The sequence below is a fragment of the Cucurbita pepo genome, chromosome LG13 (genome assembly GCF_002806865.2).
Source record: "Cucurbita pepo subsp. pepo cultivar mu-cu-16 chromosome LG13, ASM280686v2, whole genome shotgun sequence".
In the NCBI taxonomy this organism is placed as follows: Eukaryota; Viridiplantae; Streptophyta; class Magnoliopsida; order Cucurbitales; family Cucurbitaceae; genus Cucurbita; species Cucurbita pepo.
Genome location: NC_036650.1, coordinates 3,111,534 through 3,128,427, shown reverse-complemented (window position 1 = coordinate 3,128,427; position 16,894 = coordinate 3,111,534). Strand labels below are relative to the sequence as shown.

The 16,894-nt window shown below is 36.8% G+C and overlaps 1 protein-coding gene across 1 annotated transcript; it reads right to left on the bottom strand.

Moving 5' to 3' along the window:
• Positions 1-12,122: 12,122 nt before the first annotated feature.
• LOC111808056 lies at positions 12,123-16,504 on the bottom strand. The gene is made up of 6 exons (XM_023693835.1): positions 16,086-16,504; positions 15,811-15,926; positions 12,948-13,074; positions 12,612-12,760; positions 12,465-12,527; positions 12,123-12,373 (listed from the first exon to the last, which is right to left on the bottom strand). Exons 1-6 carry the CDS (start codon positions 16,365-16,367, stop codon positions 12,349-12,351), a joined length of 762 nt encoding a protein of 253 aa, XP_023549603.1. The 5' UTR covers positions 16,368-16,504; the 3' UTR covers positions 12,123-12,348.
• Positions 16,505-16,894: the final 390 nt, after the last annotated feature.

Here is a 16,894-nt window from a genome sequence, read left to right as displayed (position 1 = left end):
GGGATTCTTCATCTTGATGAAAAACCTCTCACAAGCACTCTCTTTCACATATACAAAATCCCTCCCAAGTTTAGTCACTCACCGGATTCCACAATCCCGTTCTAAGGCCGGAGGATAGTGGAGAAGACACTAGTGGTGGTTCGAAACCGGTTCGTGAGGAAAAAAGAGTTTGAACTACAAAAGGTTAGTATCTAAAATAATTAAGTTTTAATACTTATGAACATGCTAGTTATATACTATAATTAATGTTCTTAAAGTACCTAAGATCCAAATTGCTTCCGCATGTGTTATATTAATACCATCAGCTCAATTGATTTTGAATCCCGTCCACAAACGTTTTTTGTCGGGAGACTATAAATACCCACAATATGTTATGTAAAATTCAGATTCGTGGATGAATGTAATTCAGATCTCAAATTGAGACGTTTCCCTTAGAAATTCAAGCATCATATTTTCCATTTCTATGTTTCAAGCAATTCTTGTGGTAAAATTGCACCCGAGCCATTCAATCAAGCTTTGATCAAGTTCAATTGTAGAGGGACTCAATTTAGAACAAGGTTTCCAAATCTTGCTTCTAGATCTTCCATCATAAGAGGTAATCTAATTCTAACCTTATCTCTTGGTTGATCCAAATTTTGTATAAGGAGGTGTTAATTACTTTGATTCAAGGGTTTTTGCTTCAACAAAAGCTTGGATCGTTGGGCTGAGGATTAGGGTTGCCTTATCAGTTTGGTATCAGAGCCAGGTTGCATCTTTGTGGCCGACTCTAGAATTGATTTTATCTTTAATCTCCGCTATTGTTTATCGTCTCTTTAAATCTGTCATTTGTTTTCTTACTGCCATTTCCATCGTTCTTCATTATCTTTCTACTTTGTTCTTAGTGTTCTGTTAAAGATCATATTTAGATCTTGAAAGAAAAAAAAATCCTTATCATATTGTTCTTAATAAATCCTTATCATTAGACCATTTGCACGTTTATTTGAGGATCAAATAAATTTTAATTCTCATTTTTCCCTAAAGCATATAAATGTGGAATATTTGAAGATCAAATAAATTTCAATTCTCATTTTTTTCCTAAAGCATATAAATCTGGAATTGTTGTGTTCAATCTTCACCACCATTCTCTTTGGAATTCATTTTTTTTAAGTGTACAATTATATCCAAAAATATCTTTGTCCCTTGTTTATTTGTTCTCTTGTTTTATTTTGTTGTTACTGCATAATTACTTATCTTGATTGTCTTGAATAGCTCGCTACTATCAGAATTGATTTATCCATATTACCTACCTTGATAAAAAATTAGTCACTTTCCCAAAGAGCCTACCTTTGTGTGTTATTACTTATCTTGATTGTCTTGAATAGCTCGCTACTATCAGAATTGCTTTATCCATATTACCTACCTTGATCAGAAATTAATCACTTTCCCAAATAGCCTATCTTTGTGTGTTAAACACGAGTGTTCTTAAGTGTAAAATCAGTTAGTTGAGTGTGTGAGGTCCTAAGCATATAAAACTACTGTTTTTACAATCATGAACCAAGACGAGAAAAATGGAGGGGAGATCAATGATCTAGTTGAAGAAGTTCATAAGAATGAGGAGAAACTGGATGGTATTCATTTGGCACTTATTACAAGAAGACTTCTTAAAACTCAAGTTACGGAGAATGATGTTGATGATCAAAGAGACAACCTATTTCACACACGGTGTTTAGTCAAGGGGACTGCTTGTAGTATTTGTTGTGTGCCGAAAGAGAAACAAATGTACTCACAATACCAATGAACGGAATTACACAAACAGACACCAAGATATTTACGTGGTTCGAAGAGAAGAAGTTCCCCTAAATCCACAGGTAGCAACCAATCACTAATAAACAAAGTGTTGAATACTTCACTATCACACTACAAAGACTCTCACCAATATGTCACTCAACAAATACGATGTGACACTCAAAACTCTCCCAAATCCTGATATCAAATTTTGATATCAAATCCCGATATATAACTAAACTCTAATATGACTAAATCTAATTCAAATAACCAATCAAATCTAATCCAAATAACCAAATCAAATCTAATCCAAATAACCAAATCAAATCAAAACTTATGACAATTTACAACAGTTTTATCATTGATAGTGGAAGTTGCACCAATGTAGTAAGTACTATGTTGATCAAAAAGTTGCAAATTCCAACTCAAGATCATCCTAAACCTTCAAGCTCCAATGGCTCAATGATAGTGGAACAATGAAGGTAATTTCCTAAGCTTTAATATCTTTTACTTTGGGAAAATATAAAGATAAGTTCTTTATGATGTGTTACCAATGCATGCTGGAGACATATTGTTTGGCCGACCATGGCAATTTGACAGGAGGGTTATGTATGATGGCTATTTGAATAGATATTCTTTTGTAAAAGATGGTAGAAAAACCACTCTTGTACCTTTGAGTTTTGCAAATGTATTTGCTGATCAACTAAAGTTGGAGGAAAGAAAGAGTTTGAGGAAAAAGAGTTAAAAGAAAATCCAGAGTTAGAGTGAAAAAAATAGAAAAATATCAAAGAGAAAAAAAGAAAATGAAAAAAAAATGATGAAATTTAAGAAAAAATGGAGAGATAGTTATTTGGCTACAATTGGAGAGGTGAGAAGGTTTTCACAAAAATTGATCTTTGTACTAATGTACCATGGAGGATTTTTGGTCTCTAACTATAACAACTTGACTTTGCCTAGTGTTTTTCAATCTCTTTTACAGGAATTTGAAGACATGTTTCAACATAAATAAATACCTCCCATTAGAGGTACTGAACATAAAATAGACTTGATTCCAAGGACTGTCATTCCTTATAAGCCAGCTTATCGAGTCAATCTAACCGAGACAAAAGAAATTCAAAGGCAAGTGGAGGAACTCATGGAGAAGGGCTATGTACCAGAAAGTTTGAGTCCATGTTATATACGAGACTTATTGGTGCCAAAGAAAGATGAAACTTGGCGCATATGCATGAATAATAGAGTCATCAACAAAATCACGATAAAGTATCGACATCCTATTCTTAGGCTAGACGATATGCTTGATTTATTGCATGATTCGTGTCTATTTATAAAGATTATTTTGAAATCTGGATATCATCAAATTAGAATGCATGTAGGAGATGAATGGAAAACAACTCTCGAAGTTAAGTTTGGATTGTATGAATGACTTGTTATGCCTTTTGAGTTAACTAATGCTCCTAGTACACCTATGCGCTTGATATACAATGTTTTGGGAAAATATCTGAAAAAACATGTTGTTTATATTGATGATATTATAATTTATTTGAAGATTTTGCTTGAACATGTGAAGCATGTTAAGTTATAAGTTAGTTTTGATTACACATAGAAAAGAGAAATTTAATTTTAATAAGTGTAGCTTTTGCATGAAAAAAGTTGTTGGCTTTATAATCGGTAAAAACACGGTAGAAGGAGATAAAAAGAAAGTTAAAGTCACTAGAGATTTGCTAACACCCAAAAGTGTAAGTAAAATCAGAAGTTTTAATGGGTTAGCTAGCTTCTATAAAAGATTTATAAACGATTTTAATACCATAGCTGCACCATTGAATAACTTAATGAAAAATAATGGTGTTTTTAAATGGGGAGAAATGCAAGAGAATGCATCTAATTTTTTTTAGGAAGAAATTAAGCAAACCATTATTTATTTTGGCTAGCTTTGATAAAACTATTGAAATTGAATGTGATGTATGTGGTTTGGGCATAAGTATTGTTTTAATTCAAGATGGAAAGCACTTAATATATTTTTATATTTTTAGTGAAAAACTAAATGAGCCAACATTTTAAAATATTACCTATCATAAAGAATTATTTGCTTTAGTTCATATAATGCATGTGTGGCAACACTACTTATGGCCTAGAGAATTTGTGATCCATTTTGATCATGCATGCTTGAAGTATGTGAAGGGTCAAAGCAAACTGAATCGTAGACATGCAAAGTGGGTGGAATTTATTGAAATATTTTTGTATGTCATCAAATATAAGCAAGGTAATGATAATATGGTAGCTGATGTGTTATCTAAAAGGTACGATCTCTTTACTTCTCTTAGTGCAAAAATTCTTGGACTTGAGCATATTACCGAATTATATAGAGATGTCCAAGATTTCAGAACTATTTATGCATCTTGTTCTGCAAAAAAAAAAAAAGTTATGGATGATTATTATTTGTTTCATAAATTTTTTATGCTTTGTATTCCTAAATACTCTATAAAAGATTTGCTTTTGAGAGAAGCACATGGTGGTGCCTTAATGGGACATCTCAGGATTAATACAGTTTATGAGATGTTGCATAAACACTTCTTTTGGCCGAAGATAAAGCACGATGTCCATAAGTTTTGTAGCAAATGTTTTAAACGCAAAGAAACTAAATGTACACTCATTTGAATGTACCTAACAAACCTTGGACTAATATATCTATGAAATTTGTTTTTGGTTGCATGCTGCTGATTCATTTTTTTTAAAAAGTAGTTTATGGATTTAATACACTTTATGAAACAAAATTTTTCTAATATTTTTGTGAGTAAAGCAGACAGATTTAATCAAAACATTGCAAAATGAGTTTTTTCGAGTAGTTTATGGATTTAATATACTTTATGAAACAAAATTTTTCTAATATTTTTGTGAGTGAAGCAGACAGATTTGATCAAAACATTGCAAAAGGAGGTGAAGTAAAAAAAAAATTGTATAATCCTTTGAATCAGGCAGATTTGATGAGAGAGGTGATGATTTTTTCTGATTCAAGGACGAAATCTTTTGAAGAAGGGAAAGATGATAAGAATCACGTAGATTTGATTAGAGAGGTGATGATTTTTTTTTAATTCGAGGACGAATCGTTTTGAAGAGGGGAAAGATGATAAGAATCACGTAGATTTGATCAGAGAGGTGATGATTTTTTCTAATTCGAGGACGAATCCTTTTGAAGAGGGGAAAGATGATAAGAATCACGTAGATTTGATTAGAGAGGTGATGATTTTTTCTAATTCGAGGATGAATCTTTTTGAAGAGGGGAAAGATGATAAGAATCACGTAGATTTGATTAGAGAGGTGATGATTTTTTCTGATTCGAGAACGAATCCTTTTGAAGAGGGGAAAGATGATAAGAATCACGTAGATTTGATCAGAGAGGTGATGATTTTTTCTGATTCTAGGACGAATTCAACTTTCTGATTCGAGAACGAATCCTTTTGAAGAGGGGAAAGATGATAAGAATCACGTAGATTTGAACAGAGAGGTGATGATTTTTTCTGATGACGAATCCTTTTGAAGAGGGGAAAGAAAAAAATGTCGATTAAAAAATGTCAACAACAACAGAATTCAAACCTATGCGCAGAGAGCTCAATTAATTTTGAACCTATCGTATTAACAACTCAAGCACATCAACATTTGTTAGAAAGAACTAATTAATTTTGAACTCAAACCTACGCGCAGAGAGCTCAATTAATTTTGAACCTATTGCATTAACAACTCAAGCACATCAACATTTGTTAGAAAGAACTAATTAATTTTGAACCTATCGCATTAACAATGCAAGCATCAACATTTGTTAGAAAGAACTATTTGTAAAGAACTATTTGTCAATTTGACTATTAAGGGGATCGAGAATAAATCTCGTCCACAAACGTCTTTTGTCGGGAGACTATAAATACCCACGTAAAATTCAGATTCATGGATGAATGTAATTCAGTTCTCAAATTGAGACGTTTCCCTTTGTAACGACCCAGATCCATACTCACAATATGTTAGGTAAAATTGGTATATGTTGGGTAAAATTGTCGGGAGACTATAAATACCCACGTAAAATTCAGATTCATGGATGGATGTAATTCAGTTCTCAAATTGAGACGTTTCCCTTTGTAAGGACCTAGATCCACCGCTAGCAGATATTGTTCTCTTTGGACTTTCCCTTTCGGGCTTCCCCTCAAGGCTTTAAAACGCGTCTACTAGGGGAAGGTTTCCACACCCTTATAAAGGGTGGTTTGTTCTCCTCCCCAACCAATGTGGGACATCACAATCCACCCCCCTTCGGGGCCAGTGTTCTCGCTGGCACTCTTTCCTTCCTTCAATCGATGTGGGACCCNATGTTAATTACTTTGATTCAAGGGTTCTTGCTTCAACAAAAGTGACTCCTTATTTCTTGGTTGATCCAAATTCCAAATTTCATATAAGGAGNGATGTGGGACCCCCCCTAAATCCACCCCCCTTTGGGGCCCAGCGTCCTTACTGGCACACTGCCTCGTGTCTACCCCCCTGCGGGGAACAGTGAGAAGGCTGGCACATCATCCGATGTCCNATTCAAGGGTTCTTGCTTCAACAAAAGCTTGGATCGTTGGGCTGAGGATTAGGGTTGTCTTATCAGATAGTAGAGAGGTTGTTCCCTTGAGTATTGATTCTAGGTCTTGGAAAACAGACCCTNGACGCGTTTTAAAGCCTTGAGGGGAAGCCCGAAAGGAAAAGTCGAAAAAGTACAATATCTGCTAGCAGTGGATCTCGGTCGTTACANAGTGGAACATAAGGAACAAGAAGTAACTTCAGGGGTAAAACAGTAAATTGACCCAACTCTAATTACGAACAACCTATGAAGGATCANAGCCATTCAATCAAGCCTTGATCAAGTTCAATTGACTCAATTTAGAACAAGGTTTCTCTTGGTGGATCCACCANGTTAATGAGTTTAGCCGGTTAATCTCGGATCGTTGGAGCCCATGATCTATAGGTCCATTAGGTCCCCCTGCTAGCTCATATCAGACTAAACCATACGAGTGAGTTTGAAGTGTTCGAATTGAAATTNCCAAATTTCATATAAGGAGGAGCCATTCAATCAAGCCTTGATCTAGTTTGATTTTTCTATGTTTCAAGCAATTCTTGTGGTAGAATTGCACCCGAGCCATTCAATCAAGCCTTGATCAAGTTCAATTGACTCAATTTAGAACAAGGTTTCTCTTGGTTGATCCAAATTTCATATAAGGAGGAGCCATTCAATTAAGCCTTGATANAATTTAATATTACTTTAATTTGAAATTAATTATTTAAATTAATGGTTAAATTAAAATAGAGAAAGTCCAAATGTTTGAGTTATTGGAATTTTGAGGGTCAAAATTTTGTTTAACCAAACTTGCCGCTATGCTTGTCAAATAAACTCCACAAATTTGAGTGGAATTTTGAGTTTCAAAATTTTGTTAACTCAAGCATGCTTGCCACATAATCCCACCACACATTTGAGTGAAATTTTGAGTGTAAAAAATTTGGTAATCTCAAAATTGCATGAACATGCAAATATGACTCTATAAATAGAGTGATCAAGGTGCCTCGAAAGTCTTCTTGGAAAAACCTTGAGAAAAATCCTCACAAACTCTCTCTTCACGTATACTAAATCCCTTCCAAGTTTAGTCACTCACCAGATTCCACAATTCCGTTCTAAGTTGGAGAATAGTAGGGAATATACTAGTGGTGGTTCGAAACCGGTTTGTGAGGAAAAAAAATTTTGAACTACAAAACGTTAGTACTCAAACTCCTTGAGTTTTAATGCTTATGAACATGCTAGCTAGTTTACTATAATTGATGCATTTAGAGTGCCTAAGATCCAAATTGCATCCGCATGTGTTATAACAACACCATCAGGCCCCAACTCGATGGTTGGGGGCGGAATTTCACGCACCGGCGCTTTTTTGCTTGCGTTCTAGAGCGGTTCCAAAAATCCGCCCCCATTGGTGCGTTTTTTTGCACTCACACAAAAAAAATATTTCTCGGCATTTTGGAGGAGAAGGCCCCAACTTGACGGTTGGGGGTTGAATTTCACGCACCGGTACGTTTTCGCTTGCATTCTAGGGCGGTTCCAAAAAGCAGCCCCACAGGTGCATTTTTTCGCACGCACACAAACAAATATTTCTTGGCATTTTGGTGGAGAAGGCCTCAACTCGATGGTTGGGGGCTGAATTTCGCGCACCGGTGCGTTTTTGCTAGCGTTCAAGGGCGGTTCCGAAAATCCGCCCCATGGGTGCAATTTTTTCGCGCACACGCAAAAGAATATTTCTCGGCATTTTGGTGGGGAAGGCCCCACCTCAATGCCAAGAAATAATTTTTTCGCTAACAAGCGAAAAAACCGCCCCATTTCAAAACTGTCCTAGAATGCAAGCGTGAGCACGCCGGTTTCGCAAAATTCGGCTCCCAACCAACGAGTTGGGGCATTCCCCACCCCAATGCCAAGAAATAATTTTTTCGCTACCGAGCGAAAAAACCACCCCATTTCAAAACCGCCCTAGAACGCAAGAGAGAACGCGCCGGTTTCGCAAAATTCGGCTCCCAACCATTGAGTTGGGGAATTCCCTACCCCAACGCCATGAAATAATTTTTTTGCTACCGATCGAAAAAACCAGCCCATTTCAAAACCGCCCTAGAACGCATGCGAGAACGCGCTGGTTTAGCAAAATTCGTCTCCCAACCATCAGGTTGGAGCATTCCCCACCCCAATGCAAAGAAATAATTTTTTCGCTACTAAGCGAAAAAATCGCCCCATTTCAAAACCGCCCTAGAACGCGCCGGTTTCGCAAAAGTGGGCTACCAACCATCGAGTTGGGGCATTCCCCACCCCAATGCCAAGAAATAATTTTTTCGCTACCGAGCAAAAAAACCGCCCCATTTCAAAACCACCCTAGAACGCAATGAGAACGCGCTGGTTTCATAAAATTCGGCTCCAAACCAATAAGTTGGGGCATTCTCCACCCCAATGCCAAGAAATATTTTTTTTCCTACCGAGTGAAAAAATCGCCGCATTTTAAAACCGCCATAGAACACAAACGGGAACGCACCAGTTTCGCAAAATACGGCTCCCAACCATCAGTTGAGGCATTGCCCACCCCAATGCCAAGAAATAATTTTTTTACTACCAAGCGAAAAAACTCCCTCTTTCAAAACTCAAAACCGCCCTAGAACGCAAGCGAGAACGCGCCGGTTTCGCAAAATTCGGCTCCCAACCATCAAGTTAGGGCATTCCCCACCTCAATGCCAAGAAACAATTTTTTGCTACTGATAACAAAAACTGCCCCATTTCAAAACCGCCCTAGAACGCAAGCGAGAACTCGCCGGTTTTGCAAAATTCGTCTCCTAACGACCGAGTTGGGGGATTCCCCACCCCAACGCCATGAAATAATTTTTTCGTTACCGAGTGAAAAAACTGCCCCAGTGCAAAACTGCCCTAGAACGCAAGCGAGAACACGCCGGTTTTGCAAAATACGGCTCCCAACCATCGAGTTGGGGCATTGCCCACCCCAATGCCAAGAAATAATTTTTTCGCTACCGACTGAAAAACCCGCCCCATTTCAAAACCGCCTTAGAACACAAGTGTGAACGCGCCGGTTTCGCAAAATTCGGCTACCAACCATCAAGTGTGAGCATTCCCCACCCCAATGCAAAGAAATAATTTTTTCGCTACCGAGTGAAAAAACTGCTCCATTTCAAAACTTAAAACACCCCTAGAAAGCAAGCGAGAACGCACCGGTTTTGCAAAATTCGGCTCCCAACCATCGACTTGGGGCATTCCCCACCCCAATGCCAAGAAATAATTTTTTCGCTACCGAACCAAAAAAACCGCCCAATTTCAAAATCGCCCAAGAACGGAAGCGAGAATGCGCCGGTTTTGCAAAATTCAGCTCCCAACCATCGAGTTGGGGCATTCCCCACTCCAACGCCAAGAAATAATTTTTTTGCTACCGAGTGAAACAACTGCCCCATTTAAAAACAGCCCTAGAACGCAAGCGAGAACGAGCCGGTTTCGTGAATAAAGTGAATTTGTATACAAAACTCATAGTTTTATGTCCTAAAACTCATAGTTTGTATACAAAAACATATTCTATTTTCAATAAAGTTATTATTGATGTTTATTGAGTAATAATTGTTATTGAATAAAGTGAATTTTACTATCATTAATCTAAATCCAGTCAACTAAGAACACTCTGGCTATAATAAGATTACTTGAACTATATGGAGAGACATAAGAGTGGATCAAGTTAAGTATATAGTCAAAATGATCTATAGTATAAGGATAAGGTTGAGTACCTTATCCTGAGGACACTATGGATGCGGCCTACTTTGTATATGATATAAACAATGTGATCACTAAATTGTACACGTGGAGACATGTGAGTGGGGGTGTCCTATGAATGAGTATTACATAAGATCGGACCATGCAGAAAATCACTCACTTTATAATGTCGTTTACTGTTGAGAGTGATTTTTTCATTCATGACCTAGGTAACTCGACCTTAATCCTGAGCTAACTATGAACCCCTGTTTATTCGAAATTATTCTTAGGTTTGCATGGGTGAGAGTGACCCGAGTTCGCCGACTCAATAAGCCTCCAATTTCAGGGATAAGACTCGGTGAATAGCTGGGAACATAGGGTGTAAGATAGAATTCACTCCTACCCGCTTTTAGGGATAGTAGAGAGGTTATTCCCTTAAGTACTGACTCCAAGTCTTGAACAATGAGCCCCACCCTCTCATTGGCCTGAGAAGGATTCAGTTTAGTGGTTGGATCACAAACCAAGAAGTAACTTAAAACGGTAAATTGACCCAGCTCTAGTTACGAACAACCTGTGAAGGATCGACTTACTAATCATGGTTATATCAAATGGACAAAAATATATCTATAGTGAGGGGAGTGCAACTACTAGGCTATAGTGGAGTGTCCTAGTAGTTAACGAATGTTGGTTAACAAGGTTAATGAGTTTAGCCGGTTAATCTCGAATCGTTGGAGCTCATGATCTATAGGTCCATTAGGTTCCCCTACTAGCTCATATCAGACTAAACCTTAGAACAGTGTGACGAGTGAGTTCGAAGTGTTCGAATTCAAATTATGGAATATACACTACATATATACGATATATTTAACCGCATTTTGTTTTAGTTACGAATTAAACAAAAAAAAGAAATTGAGATATTTAAATTTTAATTATGAATAGGGATTCATAATCCATATGTGCCCGTAATTGATTGAGATTGACATTTGAATTAATGTTAAATGAGATAGTTTCATTAATCCTTTAATATTGTTTTAATTTGAAATTAATTATTTAAATTAATTATTGAATTAAAATGGAGGTTGACTCTACCTAATGGAAAAATTCATGTTTAAGTTAGTGGAATATTGAATCTCAATATATGGATTAACCAAACTTGCATGTTTACCGCATAATCCCACAAATTTGAGTGGAATTTTGAGTGAAATTTGGTAATCTTGAATTTGCATGAACATGCAAATATGACTCTATAAATAGATTGATTAAGGTACATGTAAATTTTTCTTAAAAAATTTTGAGAAAATCTCTCAAAACTCTCTTTACATATACTAAATTCCTATCAAGTTTAGTCACTCACCGGATTTCACAATCACGTTCTAAGGCCGAAGAATTGTAGGAAAGACACTACTGGTGGTTCGAAATTGATTCGTGAGGAAAAAGAAATTTGAACTACAAAATGTTAGTATTCAAATTCGTTGAGTTTTAATGCTTTTGAACATGCTAACTAATTTACTATAACTGATGTACTTAGAGTGCCTAAGATCCAAATTGCTTCCGCACGTGTTATAGTAACACCTTCATCTCAAACTTAACATAATCCTTAGAATTAATGAAATAAGGCATTTCATACCGTTCCATGACATTTGGAGGTTATTTGGGTCATGAATCGAAGATAAGTTATCTTAGGGGCATTATGATCATTACTTGGTTTAGCTACTTAACCTTGTCTAATGACGACCAAATTTCATATATAATCTTAACATTCTATAATATTCTTAATATTAAAATTTCATGGGCAACGGAGTTCATTTAGTAAGCCATTTTAAACAGTTCAGTTGAGTTATATTCAAGAAGACACATATAGAGAAGACCTATTACATGGCGATTAATTGATAAAGAAATATATAGTGTAGAGGTCTTAAACAACGTAAGAGAAAAAATACTCGCGCTTCAAGATAATTGTTTACGTGTCGTGGCACCCAAAAGAGCACACGGACCGAACGATGAATCAATGAGATTCCGTTGTTAGTTGTTACTCATTTACTGGCTAATTGTCGAAAATGACGCCAAAAAGTTGAGCAAACTTTGTTTTCCGAACCTCTTTTCATTATTCTTTTCAGCTAACTGTGGAAGAAATCTAAAAAGTTCCAAAATTGAACCTAAAAATGCGAATTCAAATGACAAAATCAACTTCTCACAAGTACAACAGGCCCTATTTATCATACATTCTTCCTATTTAGGATGAACTTAGTATTCTTGCGTTGCAAATAGCTGGGGAAGACGCTCCCTTCAAATCAGCTTCATCTCTCTCTCACTTCTGGGTTCCTGAAATTATCAGTTGGCCAAAAAGATGAGATAGAATACAAGCGATGGAAGCAACAACTATTATGTTCATAGAGCTTAGCTGAATCGAGACCTCTGAATGTGATCGAGAATGAGTAGCCTTGGTCCGGGTGGGATTTTGACATCTCTAAGCGCACTGTGGATATACCGAGTCAATAAATACATCATATCTACTAATTATAACACCTTAAGCACAACAACTTTATATCAATTTACATGCCTATCAGTGAGCAGAGGCAAAGTCGAATCGGACAATAAGCCTTTCTTGAAATTCTTCTCATAACCCTGTAGGCCAAGGTTATTCAACATGCTTCTTGTTTTAGCATAGTGCACATCTTCCACTGGTGGTTGAGAAAACCTTTCCCCTACCTGCAAAATAGCGTTAACTCTAACACAAGTGTCCCCGGATAAAAATCGCGTAAAATCAGTGATTTTCTTTTCTGGTTGCCAAGACGCATGACTCGGGACTAACAGCCGAAGACATTCAAGATGGAAGAGTGGTAGAAATGCTTCAAAAGTATCAGAAGAAAATAAAAGAGTTGGTATTGATGCACACCTTGAAAATTCCACCTTGAACGAGGGCGAAAAAGAAACCAGAGGTAAGAGCGTTGGCAGCCTGATTTGGACCTCCCATTCCACTCACCAATGAAAACAAAGCCCCAGATCCAAAAGCAGCCACCATGCTGTAAAAACAACCGAATATCAGAAAGCCCTTATGGTATTTCTAATGGGCCCCTATAAAATAGGAGAATTTCCATAGCAACTTCGCTAAGACAGCTTCATTCTAACGCCTCAAGTTACCCACCGATCCGAAGACCATTGATCGCACCCTTATCCACCCCCTCAAAATCAATTTACTAAAGACATCCACCCCCTCAAAATCAATTTACTAAAGACATCCACCCCCTCAAAATCAATTTACTAAAGACATCCACCCCCTCAAAATCAATTTACTAAAGACATCCACCCCCTCAAAATCAATTTACTAAAGACATCCACCCCTAAAAGGACTGAAAGGGGAAACGAGATCGCCTTATATAACCGGCCTAATGCAATTTCAAACTGAAGTACGCTGCTTAAAACCAAAACCTTTCCTCCCAAGCGCCTTATCGAAAAATCCCAATCCACATGGTCAAAAGACATGTCAAAATCAGTTTCAGAGTATGATCTCTTTCTTTTTACACCTCATATCTCAAGGATCTCATTAGCAACTAAGACTTCGACTTGAAATTTGACCTCCAATAATAAAGGTCCCTTGAGATTCAGAGATAGTGATTGGAAGAACCTTTCCTTAACCTATTGGCTATGACCTTGGCAACAATTTTGTAAACCATCTTAAGTAACTGATCCAAGGGTTCCAGAATCACGAACAACTTAGGAGGTGTTTGGCCCATCAACTTGGGTTGGGTGGAGTGGATAAATAACTTGACTTCACCAATTTCAACAGTATTCGCTATTTAATTCAACAAATTTATCGAGAAGCACCACTAGCGTTCACGATTGAAGTCTGCACATTTATCAAAGAATCCCATCTTCCTCTTTTTCCCTCCCCTCCCATGTTAATAATAAGTATTTTTAACATATTTGAAAAGTATAAAATGCTTATTTTTCAATTTTTGTTTTATAATTTTCCATAATTATACATCAATATCAATATTTTATAGATATTTTCTCGATATTTCCATAAAATCGAGACTTTAGTCTCCTGTGTATAATTTTTTAAACAAGAAACAAAAGTTTTTAGTGAAGAAATAGAAAGAGACTAATGCTCAAATATTGAACATCTCCTAAGTGGCCTGTTTCTTACATAAAAAACTAAAGATTCTTTGGATTAATGAATCCATGGCAATTTATGGTGTGAAAGAAACCAAGGAATCTTTGAAAGATAAGATCCTCGATAGGAAATATCATTTCAAATTCATCAAGATCGAGCTTCTCGTTGGTGTTCTTTTGTCTTAAGTTACTGAACGTTATTCATTGATAAGATCCTCGATAAGATCCTCGAGGAGAAGAGGGCATATCATTCAGGACTATTATACTAAATACTGAAGTCCCACAAGAAAGTCCCTTTTCTAAATTCATATGTACCCTTATTTTAAGTTTTAGTGATAACAAGAACTTGAACCACATTCAATACATAAATGATGAAGTATAAAATTTTAAAGGATTAATGGGGAGATCACACATTGGTTAGGGAGGAGAATGAAACATTCTGGAAAAGTTTCCATAGTAGACGTTTTAAAAATCTTGAGAGAAAGACCGAAAGGAAAAGCCCAAAGAGGACAATATCTGCTAGCGGTGGGATTGGACTGTGAGATCCCACATTGGTTGTGGAGGAGAACGAAACATTCTTTATAAGGGTGTGGAAACCTCTTCCTAGCAGACGCGCTTTAAAAACTTTGAGAGGGAGCCCGAAAGGGAAAGCCCAAAGAGAACAATATCTAGTAGCGGTGGGCTTGGGCCGTTATATATGGTATCAGAGCCAGACACCAGACGATGTGCCAATGAGGAGGCTACCCCGAAGGGGGGTGGACACGAGGCGGTGTGCTAGCAAGGACGCTGAGCCGCGAAAGGGGTGGGTTCAGAGGGTCCCACATCGATTGGAGAAGGGAACGAGTGCCAGCGAGGATGCTGGACCCTGAAGGGGGTGGATCGTGAGATCTCACATTAGTTGGGGAGGAGAACGAAACATTCTTTATAAGAGTGTGGAAACCTCTCCCTAACAGACGCGTTTTAAAAACCTTGTGAGGAAACCCGAAAGGAAAAGCACAAAGAAGACAATATCGGCTAGCGATGGGCTTGAGCCATTACAAAGGTTGAAACTGAAAAAGTAACACAAACAATAAAAACTAAGTGAAACAAAGGCCTAAGAAATATACAAGGCATCTACATAGCACGCCTCATTAAATCCATAACATTTGAGAAGCATAGTTAACACAATATTGTCAGCATGTTTTTTTTTACCTATTTTAAAAAAACAGCTCAAATGTCTTTGATATTGGTGCTCTGTTCTCAAACTAAAAGATTTGATCTCCAAAAGGAACATCCTTTGGATGTCCTTACTTGAACAGGACCTGTTCAATAGATTGTATAAATGTATCTTTGAGTTCTAGAAACCAAAGGAACATCCTTTGGTTACAGCTTGTAAGAGACTTCTTTTGGCACTTAATCCTTGAACAAACAATGGAATCTTTCAGATTTTCTCATCTTTGTGGCCTTGATGCAAGTTTTATGACCATTTTTTAGCTACAACCTCAGTATTCTTTGTGCCAATTGGAAGAGTTTCTTATGCCTCTTCCATAATTTCATTTCTTCAACAAAACTAGTTTTTCATTAAAAAAGTAAAATGAAATTAACAAAGCCAGGGAATGCGAAGCTTGATGATAGGTCTAATTATCAGGCAGGAAAAGGAACCGTACCTTGACTGGACATCCTCCTTGCCTCTCAATCTCTTCATAACAGAAGATATGCCGGCATTGACACCGGTCATCACGGCAAAGTTGCGAGCCTGTACTAAGGGACCTCCAGCAAGAGCCTACAATTTAGAAAGAAAACCATAAAAATTAGCTACCCAAGATTCCATAGCATCATATTTGTTCATTGAAGAACTGAAATGTGGAAATAAGGTGATTTTCAATTACTCTCCTTCTTAATATTGTAAGAAAACAAAAAATAGGAAGGGCCAGAGTAGGACCTGGGCCTGCTTGAAAGAAGCCATGGCTTGAGGGTTGAGGCCGACCTGAGGAGTGGGCAGAGACGAAGAAACGTCGTTGGTGAGAGTGCCCATAAAACCACCAATAGCAGCGCCCTGCACAGCGCTGGTGGCGGTGACAACGGCGGCCTCAACTGGGAGAGACTGCTTGGCTAACCAGGCTTTGAACCCATTTTCCAACTCCTTGAAACGAGCTTGAATCTGCTCCACTGGGTTCTGTGGAGGAGTGAATTTAACCGCCACGCCCTGTTTCCCCTGCTCCATCTACAATACAAAGACGACTGGAGCGTTTGATGTTCTTGGCTCCTCCCAATTCCAGCCGGCGACAGTTAATTTTGCAGAAAAGTTGAGGGTTGAAGCCGGATGAAGAGAGAATGGATAGATAACAATTATACATTTCGTTTACTTATTTAATCCTACCATCCCAACCAAACCCTAATATAAAAAAAATGCTAAATTAATTCAAAATAATTTTAATTTAAAAATTATTTATATATATATATCNAAAAAAAAAAAAAAAAAAAAAAAAAAAAAAAAAAAAAAAAAAAAAAAAAACTCTTTTAAAAAATTCAAAATTAACTTTAATTTTCAAAAATATATATTTAAAAAATACTCATAAATTTTCAAAAATCATATTTATTTACTTTTTGTTCATAAAATTAATCAGTATTAATGCTATATTTAAAATTTGAGTATTTTTAAATATAGTACTAATCTTAAAAGTATTTTTGAATTGTTTTTAAAAAGTTGAGTTAAATATTTTAAAGTTGTAGAATATTTTCGAAATATTA

What these genes read in the sequence shown, in the direction of transcription:
- LOC111808056 (XM_023693835.1), bottom strand. Translation starts at nt 16,367, where the DNA reads ATGGAGCAGGGGAAACAGGGCGTGGCGGTTAAATTCACTCCTCCACAG. An exon ending in CTTCTTTCAAGCAGGCCCAG is followed by an intron (nt 15,927 to 16,085) that starts GTCCTACTCTGG and finishes TCTAAATTGTAG; the next exon opens with GCTCTTGCTGGAGGTCCCTT. An exon ending in TTGCCTCTGCTCACTGATAG is followed by an intron (nt 12,528 to 12,611) that starts GCATGTAAATTG and finishes GTATATCCACAG; the next exon opens with TGCGCTTAGAGATGTCAAAA.